The sequence below is a fragment of the Anthonomus grandis genome, chromosome 7, assembly GCF_022605725.1.
Source record: "Anthonomus grandis grandis chromosome 7, icAntGran1.3, whole genome shotgun sequence".
NCBI classification, from domain to species: Eukaryota; Metazoa; Arthropoda; class Insecta; order Coleoptera; family Curculionidae; genus Anthonomus; species Anthonomus grandis.
In genome coordinates this window covers 25,717,611-25,736,883 of record NC_065552.1, presented here as the reverse complement: position 1 = coordinate 25,736,883, position 19,273 = coordinate 25,717,611, and the positions used below count along the sequence as shown (strand labels likewise).

The 19,273-nt window shown below is 36.3% G+C and overlaps 1 protein-coding gene across 1 annotated transcript in view; it reads right to left on the bottom strand.

Annotated features, from left to right (window-relative positions):
• The window catches only part of LOC126738453 (somatomedin-B and thrombospondin type-1 domain-containing protein), a 314,135-nt gene that overhangs the window by 54,663 nt on the left and 240,199 nt on the right, over positions 1-19,273 (bottom strand). The window contains exon 3 of the mRNA XM_050443807.1: positions 8,294-8,417. Coding sequence (XP_050299764.1) covers positions 8,294-8,417 — 124 coding nt within the window. The remainder of the gene's footprint in view (positions 1-8,293; positions 8,418-19,273) is intronic.

Sequence of the window (19,273 nt, the reverse complement as noted above, 5' to 3'; positions counted from 1 at the left end):
ATATGACGAAAAGGCTGTGGTAGCAATTGCAAGATTGGAACAATGTATAGCGGAAGTAAATAGTCAAGGAAATATGGCTTTGGGTGCTTCTGCTGAGAATATGGATAATGTGGGTCAACAAACGGGAGAATTACATCAACCTAAAATGTCGGTAAGACTTCCTAAATTAGAACTAATTAAATTTAGTGGAAATTATCACGAGTGGCCTGCTTTTTGGGAACAATTCGAGTCAGCTATTCACAGCAATTTACAATTGGATGATGCTTCAAAATTTAGTTATTTAAAGTCAGTTCTATATGGAAATGCCTCCATAACGATACAGGGTCTAACGACTAGTAAAAATAGTTATAACGATGCCATTCAATTATTAAAAGATGAATATGGCAATAAGGAATGTATTATTGACAGCTATATTCAAAAATTGCTAGATATAAACCCTGTAAAAAATAGAACGGATATCTCAGCTCTAAGAAAACTCTATAACGTAACGTCAAAAATAATGAAATCCTTGCAACGTCTTGGAATTGAACCCGTTAGTTATGGCATGATGGTAAAATCTATAATTTTAAAAGCTCTACCCCTTTCTATGAGAATAGAATACAACAAAAAGCAAGCCACAACTGATATAGGGAATGATAACGAAGAAACTGCCTCTAGAAACTCAAATATGACTCATGAGAGTTCAGGAAGTAGTAGTGAGGCATCTTATGAGGATAAAGTGCTAAAACTGTTACAGTTTATAAAACTAGAGGTAGATTCTGTAGAGCAAGCCAATATACTATCGGGTGAAAAGTCTAGCGGAAAATCTCAAAGTGCTGACTCTTTTAAAAGAAATCGCTTCAAGCCTAAAGAGAATAATGAGTTTACGGCCGCAGGACTTTTTACATCGGTAAACGAACATTGTTTGTTTTGTAAATCAAAAGATCACATGACGACTAATTGTACGAATTCCGCGGTGACATTGGCAAAAAAGAAAGACATTTTAAAATCTAGTGGCAGGTGTTTTAGATGTACAAAGAGTAATCATTCTTCCAGGAACTGTAGAACGAATATTAGGTGTAATAAGTGTTCGCGTAAGCATGCTATAACCATGTGTGACCCGGACTTTATCAAAAATAATAGCGCAACTAATCGGTCTAGTAATAATAATGAACAATCTAACGAACGGGAAAGCGGAGCTACAGCTTTATTTTCTAATAACGGACTAAGTAATGTATTGTTGCAGACCGCGTGTGCTCAGGTGTTGGACAGTGGACAATCTAAAACTTTTATCAGACTTATTATTGATGGCGGAAGTCAGTTGACTTTTATTAAAGAGTGTGTCTCCAGACAATTGAATTTACCAATAGAAGGGACTCACAAACTGTCTATAATGTGTTTTGGTAAAAAAGAACTGGCGCCTGCGCGGTTGTGTAATCGAGTAAAGTTAACAATAAGAGGTGTAAACTCTAACGAAAACATAACGATTAACGCTATTGAAGTACCAGAAATCTGTTTTGATACACTTGCTGTTCCATCGTGTAACAATTCAATTATAAATGAATTTAGTAAGGAGCATAGTTTGGCTGATATTTGTCCAGATAACGCAGAGCAAGTTTTGCCTGGAATATCAGTATTAGTAGGAGCTGATTACTACTGGAAAATAGTCACTGGAGAAATTAAAAAGCTGTCAGAATATCAAACTGCGGTGAATACCTATTTAGGATGGACTATCCATGGCAGAAGCTGTGAATATGGATTTTCATTGAATGTGAATGTGGCTAATATTTTCCAAGTGCAAACTGTGAATGATGATTTTGATCTAAAGAAATTTTGGGACCTGGAAGCTATTGGCATTAATGATACTAATGTAATGGACCATTCTACGAAAAGGTACATAGAAGAAAGTATACACTTTAACGAGAATCGGTATACTGTGGCACTACCTTGGAAAAGTAAAGATATAGTAGTGGAGTCAAACTTTAACGGGGCACTTTCGAGGGCTAAAAGTTTAACGTCAAAGCTTATTCGCATGGGAGGACTAGTAGAGTATGATAAGGCTGTGCGAGAATATTTTGAGAATGATTGCGCAGAAAGTGCTAATAGTGTTATTTCGCCTAAAGCCTACTATATGCCACACAGGCCGGTGTACAGATACGATAAAGATACCACAAGAATAAGGGTTGTATTTGATGCATCTGCCCATGCTCCAGGAATGCCATCTTTGAATGATCTTCTATCACCAGGTGAAAACTTGGTACCCTTGCTATTAAAAGTGCTAATTAATTTTAGAATTGGCAACGTTGCATTAATAGCTGATATTGAGAAAGCCTTTCTGCAAATTGAAATTAATGAGGATGATAGAGATGCACTAAGGTTTTTATGGTACGAAAGCTCAATTGAGGATAATGGAAGCTTACCAGAAATAGTTAGTTTTCGCATGAAAAGGGTGACTTTTGGTGTAACGAGCAGTCCCTTTATCTTGGCAGCTACTTTGACCAAACATTTGGATGAGCAGAATGAAGGTTTTAAAAAGATATGTGATATCATGTCAAGGTCATTTTACGTCGATGATTTGGTGGCTGCTGTAGACACGTCAGACGAGGCAAGTGAACTTTATTTCAAAAGTCAAGAAATAATGAAGAAAGCTAGCATGAATCTAAGGAAATGGGCTACTAATAATGTGCATTTAAGAAGAACTCTTTTAATGGATAATGAAAAGGCCAGTAATCCTGTAAAGAAAGTTCTGGGAATACGGTGGTGTACTCTTACAGATCAGCTAAACATTGATGTCAATTCTATATTATCTACAGTCGAGGATCATACGGGGCAGCAAGGAATAACGAAGCGTAAAGTTCTACAGACAATTGCAAAAGTATACGATCCATTAGGATTATTAAGTCCATTTATAATAAGAGCAAAAATTTTAATGCAGCAAATATGGATTGAAAAGTACGGCTGGGACTCCATTTTATCAAACGAATTGACCGAAGTTTGGATTAAGTGGGAAAATGAGTTATTGGAACTTAAAGAATACTGGATTCCAAGATGTGTTGTTGACTACTCAAAAGACCATACGGAATTGCACATATTTTCAGATGCTAGCCCCAAAGCATATGGGGCAGTTGCCTATCTTAAAGTAACAACTTCTAAAAAAAATAAAAGTTGTAATATTCTGGTAGCAAAAAATAGAGTGGCTCCACTTAACTTGAAGGGAGATAAAACGTTAACGATTCCCAAATTGGAGCTAACGGGTGCATTGTGTGCTGCTAGGTTGCAAGATTTTATACTAAAAAGTTTGTGCAAAAATATCGACGAAATTTTCCTATGGACAGACTCCAAGATTTCTATGCATTGGATTAAAGGAAAAAGTTCAAAATGGAAACCATATGTTGCCCATCGGGTAGCAGAGATCCAAAAATTAACAAAAGGTGAATGGAGACATTGCCCAGGTGTTGAAAATCCTGCAGATTTGTTATCGAGAGGGATTAACGTGAAAGCATTTGTAGAATCGAAACTTTGGCTTCACGGACCTGAATGGTTATTGAAAGACAAAGAGTTTTGGCCAAATGATGGGATAACGGAGCCTGAGCAGCATGGTATTTTTTCGGCATTTGCAGTTCAAGTTGAAGTAAACGGAATTAGCGGAGAGCCCTTATTTCCATTTGACAAGTTCAGTAATTTTGATAAAATACTTAGAATAACGGCTTATGTAAGAAGATTTATAGCAAGGTCACGAAATCTTCACGAGACATTATTTGATTCAATAAAGGTTAAAGCTGAAGAACTGGTCCAAAGTGAATTTTATTGGATTAAGGTTATACAGGCTCAGTATTTTAAAGCGGAAATTAGTGCTTTATCAAAAGGTTACATTATAGAGAGGCAATCGAGCATTCTCAGTCTTAATCCATTTTTGGATGATCAAGGGGTTTTAAGATTGGGAAGTAGATTACAGGAGGCAGCCTTACCTTATGACACGAAGTATCCGATTATTTTGCCTAAAAAATCTATCTTAACGACGCATGTAATATTAAGGATTCATGGCGCAGTAAGGCATGGCGGGGTTAATATTACCTTAACTAATGTTAGAAAAAAATATTGGATTATCCAAGGAAGGCAACGGATTAAGGCTATAATAAAGACTTGTATTGTATGTAAAAGCTTAAGAGGAAAACCGGCAAGTGAACCCTTTGCACCGTTGCCTAGAAGTAGATTAGATGCTGTTGCGCCTTTTAAAGTGACAGGGGTAGATTTTGCGGGACCATTGTATGTCATAAAGGAAAATGGGAGATTAAAAGTCTATATTATGTTGTTAACTTGTGCTGTTATTAGGGCGATACACTTGGAATTGGTTCCGGATCTGACAACAGAGAGTTGTATCAGAGCTCTTCGAAGATTTATTTCGAGAAGGGGAGTGCCCGACATTATATATTCCGACAATGCTAAGACATTTAAACGAGCTGCTTTGGAGTTAAACGAGCTTACAAAAATTTTGTGGCAAAACGAAGTTCAAGGATTAGCTGCCCAGCAAAGAATTAAATGGCGATTTATTGTGGAACGAGCGTCATGGTGGGGTGGCTTCTGGGAGAGGCTTGTGAAGTCAGTTAAAGATGCATTAAAACTGTCGCTTGGAAAACGGACTATTGGGTTTGATGAGTTGCAAACAGTTTTGACTGAAGTTGAAGCTACTATTAATTCAAGACCACTAACATACATTGGTAATGAGCCAGATGATTTGTTAATTCTAACGCCAGGCCATTTTTTGCTGGGAGAAAATTATTGTGGATTTCAAATCGATTTGACAAATCCGATAATTAAACGGGACAATATTTTGCAGGCTTGGAAAGCGAGGAATGACATCCTTACAAAGTTCTGGAAAATATGGTCATGTAACTATTTACAACAATTAAGGAGTGTTCACAATAACGTAACTGTAAAGCAACAGAAATTGCAAGTAGGCGATTTGGTTCTGTTGTATGAACAGAATCTTCCTAGGCTAATGTGGAAGATGGTTCGAATTACGAAAACTTTCATAGGACGAGACGAGAAAGTTAGGGCATGTGAAATTGTGACTTCTAACGGTTTAGTGATGAGACGGCCAATTCAATTACTCTATCCACTTGAGATTTCTGCCGCCCGGGAGGATGTGGAAAATAACGCGTGATGAACCCATAAATCGCATAACTTTATTATTTAAAGCGAATACCAAGAGAACTGTGTGTTTATCGTCGGCGTCTGGAGTTCTTAGAAATCTTCTGCTCAAGGCCGGACTGGTTCGTCAAAACAAAACGTATTAAAAAGAGTTAGTTGAGTTGTCGATTAAAAGAAATAAACGTCGCGACGTTTTACGGCTCGGGCAAATAGACATTTTCCCGTGTATAGATAGACTATTTAAAAGTTTAATTCCGTAATCTTATCAGTAGTTTTCAATTATAATTCAGAATTAGTCTGTAATAAAGTTTTTTATACGTATCCGGGAGTATTATTTGTGTTTAAACGTAAAGCGAATGTAGAATATTTACACTACTCGAGTTGAAAAACTCTTGGTGAAGAATTAAGAAATAGCACAGTGGCAACAATTCAAAACACAACAGGCATTTTTAAACAAGTGCGGTAATTAATGGTTCTTGGGGAGGTGCTTGCATCAAAGTTAGAGGCCAACACTTTCAACAACTTTTATAACCTCTACTTCTAGTTTGTGTTTTACGTCATTCTTCCCTTTTGTAAAAACCTTTGATTTTATAAGAATGAAATTAAATAAATAAAATGGTTGTTTTCATTGTTGTATTTAAAAACTCAAAATGTAATACGCAGTGCCCTCTCTTAGCGACATCATAACTATCTAAAAATTTAAATTTAGAACCTTTGAAAGCCTCCATATACCTAATTTGCTATGGTTATTCTTTCAAATTATTTAGAAAAATTTTAAGTGAAATTAAAATTGCAACGCAGTGTATCTCCGCAGGGAAGCATTTTTGGACAACGGTTTATAGGAAGTTTTTTCAATATTTTTACTCAAGGAATAAGCCCTTAAATTTTAGTGCAATATTAATTACTCATCCTGTATACTAGCTAGACCATTGAGCTCCCTAAGCTTATTTTATCCCGAAATGATCCTAAAATTGATGCATATCGATATCGGTAGAAGCTTTCCCTCTTGCAATAGCTTAGCAGCTCTTGTAGAAATAACAATCCACGCTTTTCTCCAAAGAACGACATTGAGGAGTATAGCAGCACACTAGAACTTACGCGCCTGTAATTGGGAATTGCCATGCTTTTCAGGTCAACAAAGAGCTTCTCCTTTAAAAATACAAAGTGTCCCCAACATCTGTATAAGTTAGCTTCTGATGTGACGCCTCTTGGTTACCAGGTAGAAAATATTTCTACCACTTTTCGTCTCTTTATCAGTTACCTTGAGTGCTGGCCCGACTTTGAGGTCAGACCGACGCAACTCTTGATTTTCTCCTAAATTTCTGCTCAAAACTTCAACTATTCCTCGAAACATTTGCAAATCCTTAGCCACATAATGTGCTAAAGCATACTCAGCCTTAAACAGGCCTTGAGGCACATGTCACGCTATACTGACTCTCTCGGCCATTAGAAGGATGGACCATAAATTAATCGAATGTCAATTGGGGTTGCATTTGCCACAGCTCAGTGTCTTCGTGATTTCCATAATAAAGAGCCAATAGGGTTACACTAAATGACGTCAAGTTTTACCCTGCGGCGGCTTTGTATTTTGTAAAGGACATCAATGATGTCCTTGATCCAATGATGACATCGTTGATGTCCTTTACAAAATACATATGATATGAATATGATCCATACTAGGATGTTTGAAGTCGGAGACCTTTTCAGCTCTTAGGGTTATAAACCAAAATCATTGCGAATTTGGCTATGTATCACATCCATTCTTCTACGTAGCTCACTAACTACTCGGCAACAAAAGGGAAATCAAACTTTTGATCGCATAGGAGACAAAGTTCTCTTCCCATCACTATTCGAGCCAAAGACTCTACTATGCTTTCATTTCTTTTCAATAAATGAAGAAAGCTATTGCAGTATCTTTCGTGACCTTTCTATAGCCTAATACCGATTATTGGTTTTATTCATGCGTGCCACTATGCAATCTGACTTCGCGTGTAATGCAAACGTCCTCGTTTTTCCAACTATCTTGCAGATCCTATTTTATTCCAACGGTCTTATATGTTCTGGAATAAGTTGGATTCAAAATTTTGCCCTTGACTCGAATGTAACTTCAAAGGTACACCAAATCGGCAGATCCAATCTTATACTAAAGCATCGTCGACCGAAGACGCTTCCTGGTTCGGAAGAGGGTACGTTTTAACCCATTTGCTGACGTAGTCCATTGCGACCATGATACACATTTCTGCTTTTTGGCTTCTTCAGGGCAGGGCAACCAGAAAACCAAAGGAAAAAGTGAAGAAAAAAAACATAAGGGATCACGAACAGAAGCAAGCAACCAATTTGTATATTCAGCTCTATTAACTTCGGTTTTGGAAGAAAAATACAGCAATACAGCTTCCACATTAAGGAAGCATGAGCTACCCGTGTGATACAACCTTAATCCGAGTCGATATAATTTTGAAGAGTGAAAACTAACACGCATAGTTAAATAGCAAAAGAATAGGAAACGAGATACTCCGTAAGCAGAAAAAAAAAATCCCTGAAGAAGCCAAAAAGCAGAAACACGTATCGGCAGGTATCATGTTTACTTGTTCTACATATTCGTTCCCTGCTTCTGATTTGGGAAACGGACTGGTTTCTCAACTTCGATCAATCGTTTCAAAAGAACTGTACTGACTGTTTTACTGGCGTATCAAAGCCTTCTATTTTCATAGATTCCTCCATTACTTGCCGCACATACAACGCATTTCCTGCACCAGTACTTTACATTTGCTTTGCTATTCACCCAGTAAAAATCATTTCCACAGAGCCCCATTGTGCACACTATAGTTTGACAGTGGATGTATACTTGGAAACTTCTTCCCAAGCTGGATTTTCGATTTATCCAGTTAAAGATTTAAGGATAATGAAATCTTCTTTTGGTCTTTTATAAGATCCCTATTTAGCCAAGTATCATTGAATACCAACTCTAATATTTTCTTATGTATCAAAGAGTATTATAAATAATTGACTTTATGGTCCAATTTCTGTAGCACAATTCTAAGTAAAAAAAAATGAGCATTTATAATTTTTACGACTTTGTGATTGTGATTGTTTGTATGATTTTAATTGTTAACCAAGAAAATCGAATGCTAGATAAAACATTTATAAGAAAATAAGGACTTACGTTTTTTGAGGGTCATATTGGGGGTTTCTTGATGGATTTCTGACGTTCAAATTTTTCCTTATATCACTGGTAGCGTTTGTTTTCCTTGTTTGGGACAGGGCACCAGGAAGAAGCAAGGCAATTTCTGAAAAGCAATAAAACATATAAAAATGACGAATAAATGATTTTTATAATTAACTTATGTATCCTTTTTTATCTATCTATTTTAATGGTCACATAGTGATAATGCAATCTACATATTTCAATAAGTAAAATCTAAAACAATTTGATTGAGTAAATCAGTCTTGATAATATCAACGCAATAATAAATTTTTTTGAGATGTTCATATGAGAGCCTAATAACATCGTTTTCTCTAGAGCACTTTGCATAATAAATTCATAAAACAAGTTTAAACATATTAATTAGTTTTTCCATCTTAGCGACCGGACATAAAACTCAACAAAACTGGATTAATATATTCAGCTTATACAAAAAGTTTATTTAATCTATAATCTTCTAAGATTTAAACTTTACTAATCTGGTTATAATTAATCCGATATGGATATTGATCTTGAATCAAAAAACCAAGCCAACCGTAAAATCTTTTTCTGAATATACACAATTTATATTCAAGATCCGGTCTTAAGATACTATAAAGTGTTCGGAATGTTGTTGAGGGAAAATCAATATTATTTCAAGCTATAAGAGCGATCGCTTGAGGTGCCTTGTTAATTATGAGGGAATCAGGTTTTTTAAAACTGATTTTGCGGTTCTGGAGAATGCCTAAGTACTTCATTGCCTCCACCCTTTTTAACTTTTATCTTTTAATAATACACTCATTACGGTTTTTTAACTGTATGAAAAAATATAATTATTGAATTTAATTTTTTTACGTAGGTAAATAGTTTTTTTTTTGATAAGAAAAAATTACGAAATACATCATAAACAGGGGTTTTATTTATTAAATTTTATAAATTTAAATCAATCGAGAATAACAATATGATGAAAAAAAATATGGATAAAAACTACTGGCACGTATCACCTGTCGACAACATTGGATATTTTAATCAATGTTCCTAAGTAATGTTTTAGTAATGTCCCTAAGTAAAGTCCAGATTTTCCCATTTTGCAGTTAACAACCGTAGAAAGTCTTTAAGATTAGCTGGTTGGACGTCGTTCCCAGACCTAACCTGGAAGAGCAGGTTTCAAACATGCTACATCCGATTTAAATACCAATTGCAGGCTGCTTAGTCTAAAACTCTCAATCTTCTAAAGATACTCAATAATTATTAGCTACGTGGCGACGTGCATTTTTAGACATTAAAGAAAATCGTTAATGGGGAAACCAGTAAATGGGGCATAAGGTACAATATATATTTCAATCTGTGTCGACAGTTAAAAAACCCCCATCAAGTGTATATAGCTCTCAAAATTTCGTCTGTAAATAAGGATTAGTCGATCTGAGGAGTATAAACAAAATCCCGATTTATCTGTGAAGAACACGTTATCCCTCTAATTTATAAATGCTCTCTTGAGAATGCTATTCGTATTACCCGGTGCTCCCTAGTGAGGTGAGGAGCAGTAACAGCTACTCTGGCCCTTATTCCAGATTCCGGATGTGTCTTTCGGTTTGTGATGATATCCATACATTTCGAATGGCAATCAACTCATGTTAGAGCTGAGTTACACTCACGTGTTTTCAACAAAGAGCTTGCAGAGGCAAAAATCGATTTTCAAAAAATCGATACTGGTCTTCAAAAAAATAAATTATTGGATCAAAATTCATTTTTTGAACTAAAACTTCTGCTTGCGTTGGGGAGTAAACTGGCGCATGCGTTACGAATAGTGTGATCGGGCGAGGCAAACGGTAGTTGAGAAGGAGATATGAGTTAGTGGAGATAGAAACAGAGAAAGTTACGATTCATATTTTACTGTAGGCGCATGAGAGAATCTATACATACATATACTATATACATATATACAGGGTGTCCTGAAATTACATCGCAATATTTTACCAGTGGCATCTTTGTCTAAAAATAAGACAAAAACTTCATATACAGGAATCTTGAAAAGTAAATCGTTTTCATATTACAGGGTGTTTTATAATTCCTATTGAAGATGGTTTTTTGTTAATAATTTCGAAACGCCTGGCCGTTATTTTTCAAAATTATTATATATTAGTTATTGTTGCTAACTAATGTTTTAACATTTCATGCTAAAATGTATACAGGGTGATTTAAAATTAGTGGTCAGCAAAGATAAAAATGTCATAACTTTTCCTGGTTATTTTTAATTATTTGTATATGTAAAATGTTATAAAATCAGTTAGTAATAATAACAGTAGTATACGATAAAATTTTCGAAAAATAACGAGCAGGCGTTTCGAAAATATTAACAAAAAGCCATCTTCAATAGGAATTATAACACGTCCTGTAACATGAAAACGATTTACTTTTTAAGATTCCTGTATATGAAGTTTTTGAATTATTTTTAGACAAAGATGCGGCTGCTAAAATATTGCAATGTAATTTCGGGACACCTTGTATAAATGGAGCTAAAAAAGTTTTACTTAAGTCATGTGGTCTCAAGTGCATAATTTTGTTTATAATAGTACTATTAAACAAACCAATTTATTTACTGGAAAAACACAAAATTAACAAAATTGTTTATGTGTTTTTTTTAACACAAGAATTTGAACAGTAATAATGTATACAAATGTTAACTTAACCAAAACTAGTAAGTAACGTAAGTAGTATATAGTGGTAATAAGATTTGATATTTTTAAAGGTGATGTGATATTTTTTTCAATCAATTGTATATATTCAAACTTGTTTAGAATTTTAAGCATTTGAGAATCTTAAGCTGATTTGAAATTATACCATTAGAGGAACGCCATTGAATTCGTCTATCATTATCACTCTACACTAGTCCAAGGTCTTTTATTCTTAAAGCAAATTGGAATTATAATAAATGAATGCCTTAGACATATTATTTATAAACAGCTTACAAAGTAAAGGGCTACAATGTAGTCCCTATGGGATTTCTGGAGTTACTTGATCACAGCTGACAGACAATACTGCTCGATTTGTACCTCTTTAATTTGATTATCAGAAACCTATAATTCAACCTGTCGAACGCCTTAAAGAAGTCCTTGTAAATACTACCTATATTCAAATTGAAAACGAGCTAAACAGCGATTAAATGAAACCGATAACACAAACGAACTAAAAAGCGCGCACTTGCTGTTCAGCCTGTTAAAGCATACTAAAACTAATATGAGTATAATATACTTGTCTTTTATTTTTAAATGTATATTAATTTTATATAGCATATTAACTTTATTATCTTCTCTTTTAGAAATTCCACAATAATTCTCCACTTCTAACAATTACCGTAATAAATTCGGGTTTCCTGTAGTCTGGATACGTACCAGTACCTAATGAAAGGATAAACATATAAATATGTGAAACAAAACCAACCCAACCAAACTTAACTTGCAGAGGACAAAAACAATTAACAGTGAATAAACTAATGACTATATGATACAAGATAAACATGTAGACAGCTAGTTGAAATTTTAAGTCTCTATAGGGAAAAACAAAGAAAGAAAAAAAGACAAAGGAAACAAATTTCTCCAACGAAAAAACTTAATGAATGAAAGAAAGCAGAACTAGAATTTAAGCAGTTGCAAAACCAATATTAAATATATAAAGAGGGAGCCAAACAGACAGTATTAGATCAGAAATTGTAATGATTCTTAGGACGATGTAACGGGTATTTCCTTGCATGATTATCACAGTAAGCTCAATTGTGGTTCAATTAGTATCAGACAAGTATCTTGACAGTACATAGGGTATTATATGGTACATTTAAGAAGAAATGCAATATTGCTAATAGGAAAGACCTATCTTAAAGAGAGATTTAGCAGCTTGTGGGTCAGTCATTTCCTTCTTGATTGGCCTAGAAATGGAGCTGAGGTAGATATGAAACGAGTAATGATCTTGAAATTTGAAATGGGCTATGTATATTAAATTCGATGAGGTATACATTATGGCAATAGCCAAATGTCTTGGAAGAGAGTATTCTGGACTGTAGTTGTAAAACTATGTATAGTTAAGATTATTTTGTTTTAATAGCATCTTATATACCAGAAGGTGCTACTAAAAATTGCTGTATCTCAGCTGTACGGCCTGCAGACAAAATAACATCATCAAAAAAGAAAAGACATGAAAAATGATACTAATAATTATTTTCAGTTAAGTAAAACGGTCGCTACATGGCACATCAAAGAATTTATATAATTTATTGCTATAATAGCAGAACTTCTAACAAGTTCGTAATTTTTATAAGTAAAAATGGAAAAGACTTTAGCATTTTCTGGTAATTGAACTAGGTTTTCCAGAAGTAATAAAAAGGGCCGGAGCGGCTACATGTCACAGATGCCATAAAATATCCCGGCGCGACGTTTCAAATTGCGGTAATTAGGTTTTCCGCTGCACAGCTCAATTATTTCTATCGAAAAAACCGTGTACGTTACTATGTCGTGCCAACTGGCGATAAACTGCCTTGTCAACGGTGTAATCAGGTTTTACGACTTTCCTGGAATAAAAGTCTTTTCCTTTATTATGATTTTTGGTATTAATAGGGAAATTGGAACGCTGGCACCCTTTACATGTTTTATCAAATTGGTGTCATAAGCGGGTCATATTTTATGTGAAATTTTATTAGCACTATGTTTTTATGCTTTTATTTTCTTAATGTGTCTTAATAAAGTGGTCTACGATTAAGTGTGATAGTAGATAATTTCCACGCGCGTAAACATACAAACATGTGCGTATCCATGCGCATTTAAAAAATATGTTTTTTTTAGAGGTTTGCCTCATTTGAATGCTCCTCATGAAAAAAATAGACTAAAGTTTTTGCCGACGTCTGGGATACAAGAAAACGTAGCACAGGACCAATCTGGAGACATGGTAGATGAGGCAACTTTTCCTAGCCCAATTCGACCAATTTGTAAGTAGCGACAGCGGAGATGTAAGCTGTCTGTGTGCATTGTCTTGGTGAAAGAACGTTTTGTCTTCATTCGCCAACTCGAGCCGGTTTTTCTTTGGCATAGTGACCATTTTGCCTTTCTCCAGGTAGTCAATATAGATCGCAACTTGTGAATCTCGAACAAAGGTGGCCACCACCTTTCGGCTGATATGACACTTTTCGCCTTATTTCAAGCATAAGTGTGCTGAGTGAAGTACGCAGATTCAACTGTTGCTTAGTGTCTGGTGTATACCAGTGATCCATATTTCGTCGACGGTCACCAAACGATGCAGACATATCGTCGGATTGACAAAATGTCTTAAAAAACGTCAAACACTGCCTTGTCCCGAGTTGCATCCATCGCGCCGACAGATTTCTCATGCATAATATGACCCATACATGTCTTTTGAGATTCCTATTGCACATCTATATATATTTGTTTTTCGGGGCACTTGAGTGTGGTTGATCAAAAACTGACGTTGAAAAAAGTCGTTTGACCAATTTTTGATGGTCGCTATCTAAAGAAAATAGCAGCGTATATAGCGTTCAAGGGCTCTTAGATTTCTTTACGCGATTTCCCTTTTAAAAATAAAGATCATCCACCGATATTCCTCTTTGTCCATTTTTCTACAATCCACGGATCCGCTCGCTTCCACACGCGATCAAACTGCAAGTCCGTCAGTCTAATTCGGCTGAAATTTTGATAGTTTCTATCTACGGAAATGTGATATACGATAGTATAAAAGAAACCCAAAATAACAATGATCAAAGAGTAACTCTAGGTACAAGCTTAAGCTCACCACACATTGTAGAGTGTCGTGTAAGTTTCGAGCCAAGTGCTAATTTTGATACTTTTTGTTTTGATTTGATGTTTATTGAATCACGACCACAGTTTTCTTTCACCAGATAATAAAAGTGCTTCAATAAACGAAACTTCCTAGAATGAGGTTCAGTCTCTATCTAGATTGTTTGACATGTAGACCGCTTCTGAAGCTTCATTTTTCTCCAGTGTTAGTATTTGGAAAGAATATTCCATCTATATATTCTTCTCTGCTATTCATGACTCAGATAGGCACTTCTTCTGTTTCAGGCCGTTTCCGATGCTGCTTCGTTCTCACTTCTAATAAATGATTTTTGCCTCTAGTCATTCATACTGCGCGTTCTTCGATCTTAATAGTGTGTTCTCTTTTAATTTTCTTTGATGTTCCCCTTATAACGTAATATCGTGAGAACTCCTGCAGATTAGTTTGTTATCTTCTTGGATTGTTTTAATTTCTCCTTAGTTCCAAGACTACTATCCATAATATATTATAATTAAAGGTTTATCTCAGAATGATGGCCTTACTGATCTTTATATCTCAGGATATAGATGTTTTCTGGATTTACATCTTGAGATTTAGAGGTTTGTTAAAATCAATAAATAATGAAATCTTGTTGCATAGCTGAGGATTTAAAAAGATAAGGGGCGAAATCAAAAATATCTAAAATAATTTACTATACCTAATGAATATTGTGGTGGTGTATAGTGAACATAATTTAACCTATAATATTAAAACGTGTTATAACACACTGATAATCTAAATAATTTCACAACGTGAGCAAACATCCATAAAGCAGGACATATGGGAGAGACATAACAATTTTAAAAGGTAATGGCATCATTTGCTCGTTATTTTATGGTTTCAGGCTTTATGTGTGGTTGGCACAGTTGGTTTGCTAATATTTATGATTTAGCCGAGTACACATTTAAAAAAAGAGACCAACAATATAGTTAACCGAATGCTTAGTAACTGCGATATCATAATAAATCATCAGTCTTGAATAAAGTAATTATTGATTAATAGTATTTTATTAATAAAGTTATTAGTTAGGTAGAGCCTCTAAATTTAACCAGGGCATTTATCTACATTTTTTGCAAGTACGGACCTGGTTTTTGTGCAATATATATTATGATTTTCCTATTGTTTAAATATCTTTCGTCTTAAGCTTAAGCAACATTTATAAAGAACATTCTTATGGATATCATGCATTTTATTTGATAAAAATACTCTCACTACCTTTTGAGATTTTAGACATTAAATTAATGGTCACCATGAAAAAAAAATGCTGTCTTTTTTCCAATGTTTCTAGATTCTTGCTTAAATTTTGAACCTTTAATTATATTTGTACAGAATACTCTTCTGCATATCATGTTTTTTTCTTCAAGGGAATAATTCAATTAGTAATCGAAGTACTGACGGTTGAGATACTAATGACCTCTTTCTTTAAGAATTGCCTTTTCTGATCAATCTAGATAATAAATGTTTATCATATCTTTTTTACAATATACACATTTATTCAAAATTTTTCCACTTCCCCAAATTTCTCCTACAAAGGGGTGGTACGGCATATGTATCGGCAAGCTAGGTAGCTCTTTCTGGCTCCCTCCATACCTGTATCCGATGACTACCCTGCACAAAACAAACAAATTTTTGTTTCATCAGGAAAAACTACCGATTACCAAAATTCTGCAGGTAAAGCCATGTGCATTTGTTCTCCCTGTAGTCGACAAACATTGTACTCAGGTTGTAGTCGGGGTACTCCTCTTAATGGTCGACAACACCTCAATTCTGTTATTAGTATTCGTTTCCGCAATATAGAGACAGATACTTAAACTCCCAAAGCATCACGTATATCTCTTTGGAGTGCCGGTATTGTCATAGTTAGTTTTTTTGGATGATTATGTAAATATAGTAGTTCTGTTGCTTATTAGTTTCAGACCAACATGCAGAAATCCACCTAGGACTATACAAGAGCAAAATTTTTAAATTTATGTGTATTTGGCGTAATAAATGGTTTTAACAGAAAAGGCAAAAAAACTGGAAGAGAATAAAAACTAATCAGTTTACATATCTGGAATTTAACTAATAATGACGTTATTTACCTAGAAGAAAAAATGAAAAATAATATTAACTGCCCGGAAAACTTAAACATAAAGTGCTTAGAAGTAGTAAAAAATAACACTTTTTGGGACCAATTTCAAGAGGAACTAGTCCGTGGTCTTGCGAATATGTCAGCAAGGCACATCGTTCGCGGCGCGCCTGTGCAAAATACTGTCCAACGACCCTAGTACTAAAATGAGACCGCTCTCACTTCTAGATAGTGGCTCTACAACCAAAAAATGGAGAGGCCAATATTTCAAAAAAACCAGCAATGCAATCTTGGTCAAAAAATCACTGCATGTGCAACGGCGTATTGTAAATCCACGAACCTGGCCCTACACCACCTCGTGAGAAATGTAAAGGCTCATCTGGGCAATGGCCTGCCTGGGTGCATTTCTAGATATTTAAGAGGCGCTTAAAAAATCCCTATCGCAGTAATCTGCCAAGCACTCTAGTGTCATAACTCAGACCCCCTGTTTGCTGAATTCGATAGAGGCCAAGGCAGGCCATGCTCTCGCAGCGTTATGTATCTGCCTAGCTCAACAGCGAGATTGTCAAAACGTTTTGCAAGGAGAAGTATTATTCGCAACCTGATGGTGCCTAGTGGTCCGACAGATTGATTGAATATCTAAGCAAGTCCGGCCTATATACATAGGCCTATGCTGATGACCTAGTAATCCTGTACCCGTGGAAAGACGCCGCCACAATGAGCTAGAAGATGAGGGCTCTGCGTATAGTAGACGTATAGTAGACTCTCGAGGATCTCAGAATCATCTCTAAAAAAGCAGAGCTTAAGGCGACCTACGTGCTACAGGCTTGCAAAAAGGGTTTTAGAAATACCTGGAGTCTGTCTCTGTCATATTCATCTATTGACAAACCTTTTCTCTTAACTGGATAAAGTCCGGCGCCTTGCATGTCTCAACATAACGGCTTCTTGCGCTCATCTCACATCGCGCTGGTCACATGCCGTACAGGTGTGGGCTCTTTTTCTGATAGAAATGACTGTATGACATCTGAAAAGAGTTTTGTGACTCACATCGCATGCAGAGAGGAGTGGCAGTACTCCGGTGAGCGTACATTGTCAAGTTAGAGCAATATCTGGTATAAAGATAACACCAAAATGAATAATAGATTTGGCAGAGCTCGGTGGGGCCTATATATGGCTGGAAAAGCATAAACATACTGACAGAAAATCCTAATCTATGGACATCAAAACGCAATTGTTTCCATTCTGTTCGGACAGCAGAGCTGCCATTAAGGCATTTTATTATGGGCAAAAAACTGAGCCCCAAGCTCGTATTAGAGTCCATAAAGATCCTGGAGAAACTGGTAAAGGTTGTTAGCAGCGTTTAGTTGGTCTGAGTAGGTACTCAGACCTGAAGACACAGGTGTGTACTCTACTACTAATACTGATGACGCGAAATTTGACTAGTAACTGGTCTTTTAACCGCACTTTGGCATTTAAAGCGTTATCTCCACACATCGGCACACTATCACACCATTACGGATAACCTGTACTGCCGGTGGTGTTCGGCGGAGGACGACACTGCAGACCACGTTATCGCGGCGTATCGAGCGCGCTAGGTTCAAACTCTTGCGTAATACCTACAGTCTACCGAACGATCTTAAGTCCTTCAAACCATAGAGTCCCCTTGGTTTTTCCAAGGGCCTCTGTTAACCTCTGTGGGGCACGACGGATCCATTAGGAGACCTATGTACATACTAGCCTTTGGCTTCCCATTGCACTACAAATCTACAACGCAATATTTCAGATAATGCAGATTAAATAATTTGCATTAGCGATAGTACATGCTAAAGTTGTGCCATTGAAAATCGAGCTTCGATTGGACAAAATTTGGGACACAAACATTTTCTACACGTTCCCTGTTGTTCCATCACTTGTCAAATATTTGATGCGTTTTGTGCTCGAGAGGAACCAAAGAGATAATAAATAACTTGTTGGTGATGGACAGACTCTTCTCAGGTAGCTCAGATAACTCGAAGGATTCTATGCACATGCATACGCGGACGATGGGCTAGTGACGGTCACGGGTAAATTCGTGAACACAGTCTGTGAGCGGATGCAGGCCGCGTACGGGATAAAGACACACTGGTGTCAGAAGACAAAGCTGTCGATCAACTCAGAAAAGACTGAGCTCATTCTCTTCACTAAGAGGTGGAATTTGACAGGCTTCAAATCTCCCACTATGTAAAAGACTTGCCTAACTTTGAGGTAGCAGGTAAAATACTTGGGAGTTACTTTAGACAGCAAGCTCACGTTTAAAACTTACGTAAAGCAAGCAGTAAATAAGTCAACAGCCTTAATATGGCAATTACAGCGAATAATAGGTACAAGATGAGGTCTAAAACCCTATGTTCTCCAGTGGCTTTATACTGCAGTCATACGATCTCATAATGGATCCGTGGTATGGTGGCCAGCCATATTGAAGGTTACCAAGGCCCAAAAGCCGACCAGACTGCAAAGACTGGTCTGTTTGGGAATTACTGGAGCTATGAGAATAATGCCTGCGGCACCACTAAATGTTCTTCTTGGGCTACCGGACTTCCTAGTCTGGATTAAGAGGCAGGCCATGGCGGCGCATAAAAGGATGAATGATAACGAAGAGTGGTGCAATGTTTACTTAGGACAAGGTCATATGATGATTGCTCTCAGGATGTGTAAGAGCATACCAATTCTGACATCCAGATGCACTACAGCGAGTGGCAAACTAAGATTATTGAAGGGGTTTCAAGTAGAAATCCCGACAAGAGAAGAATGATAGGTGAACCAAATCAAAGAGCCAAATGGTTTCCTGGTAAACAGATGGATCATGGATAAAAAGCACCAATTCGGCTGCAGCCGGAGTGTACAGGGAAATTCTTTTCGCTAGGGAAACACACCACAGTTTTCCAAGCCGAAGTGTTCGCTATACTTGAAGTAGCAAAGAAACGAGAAGCATTGGAAGGTAACGGGAGGATTTGCGACTACTTTGATAGTCAAGCTGCCCTCAAGGCGATCCAGAAACTCAGGGTCAGCTCAGCGCTAGT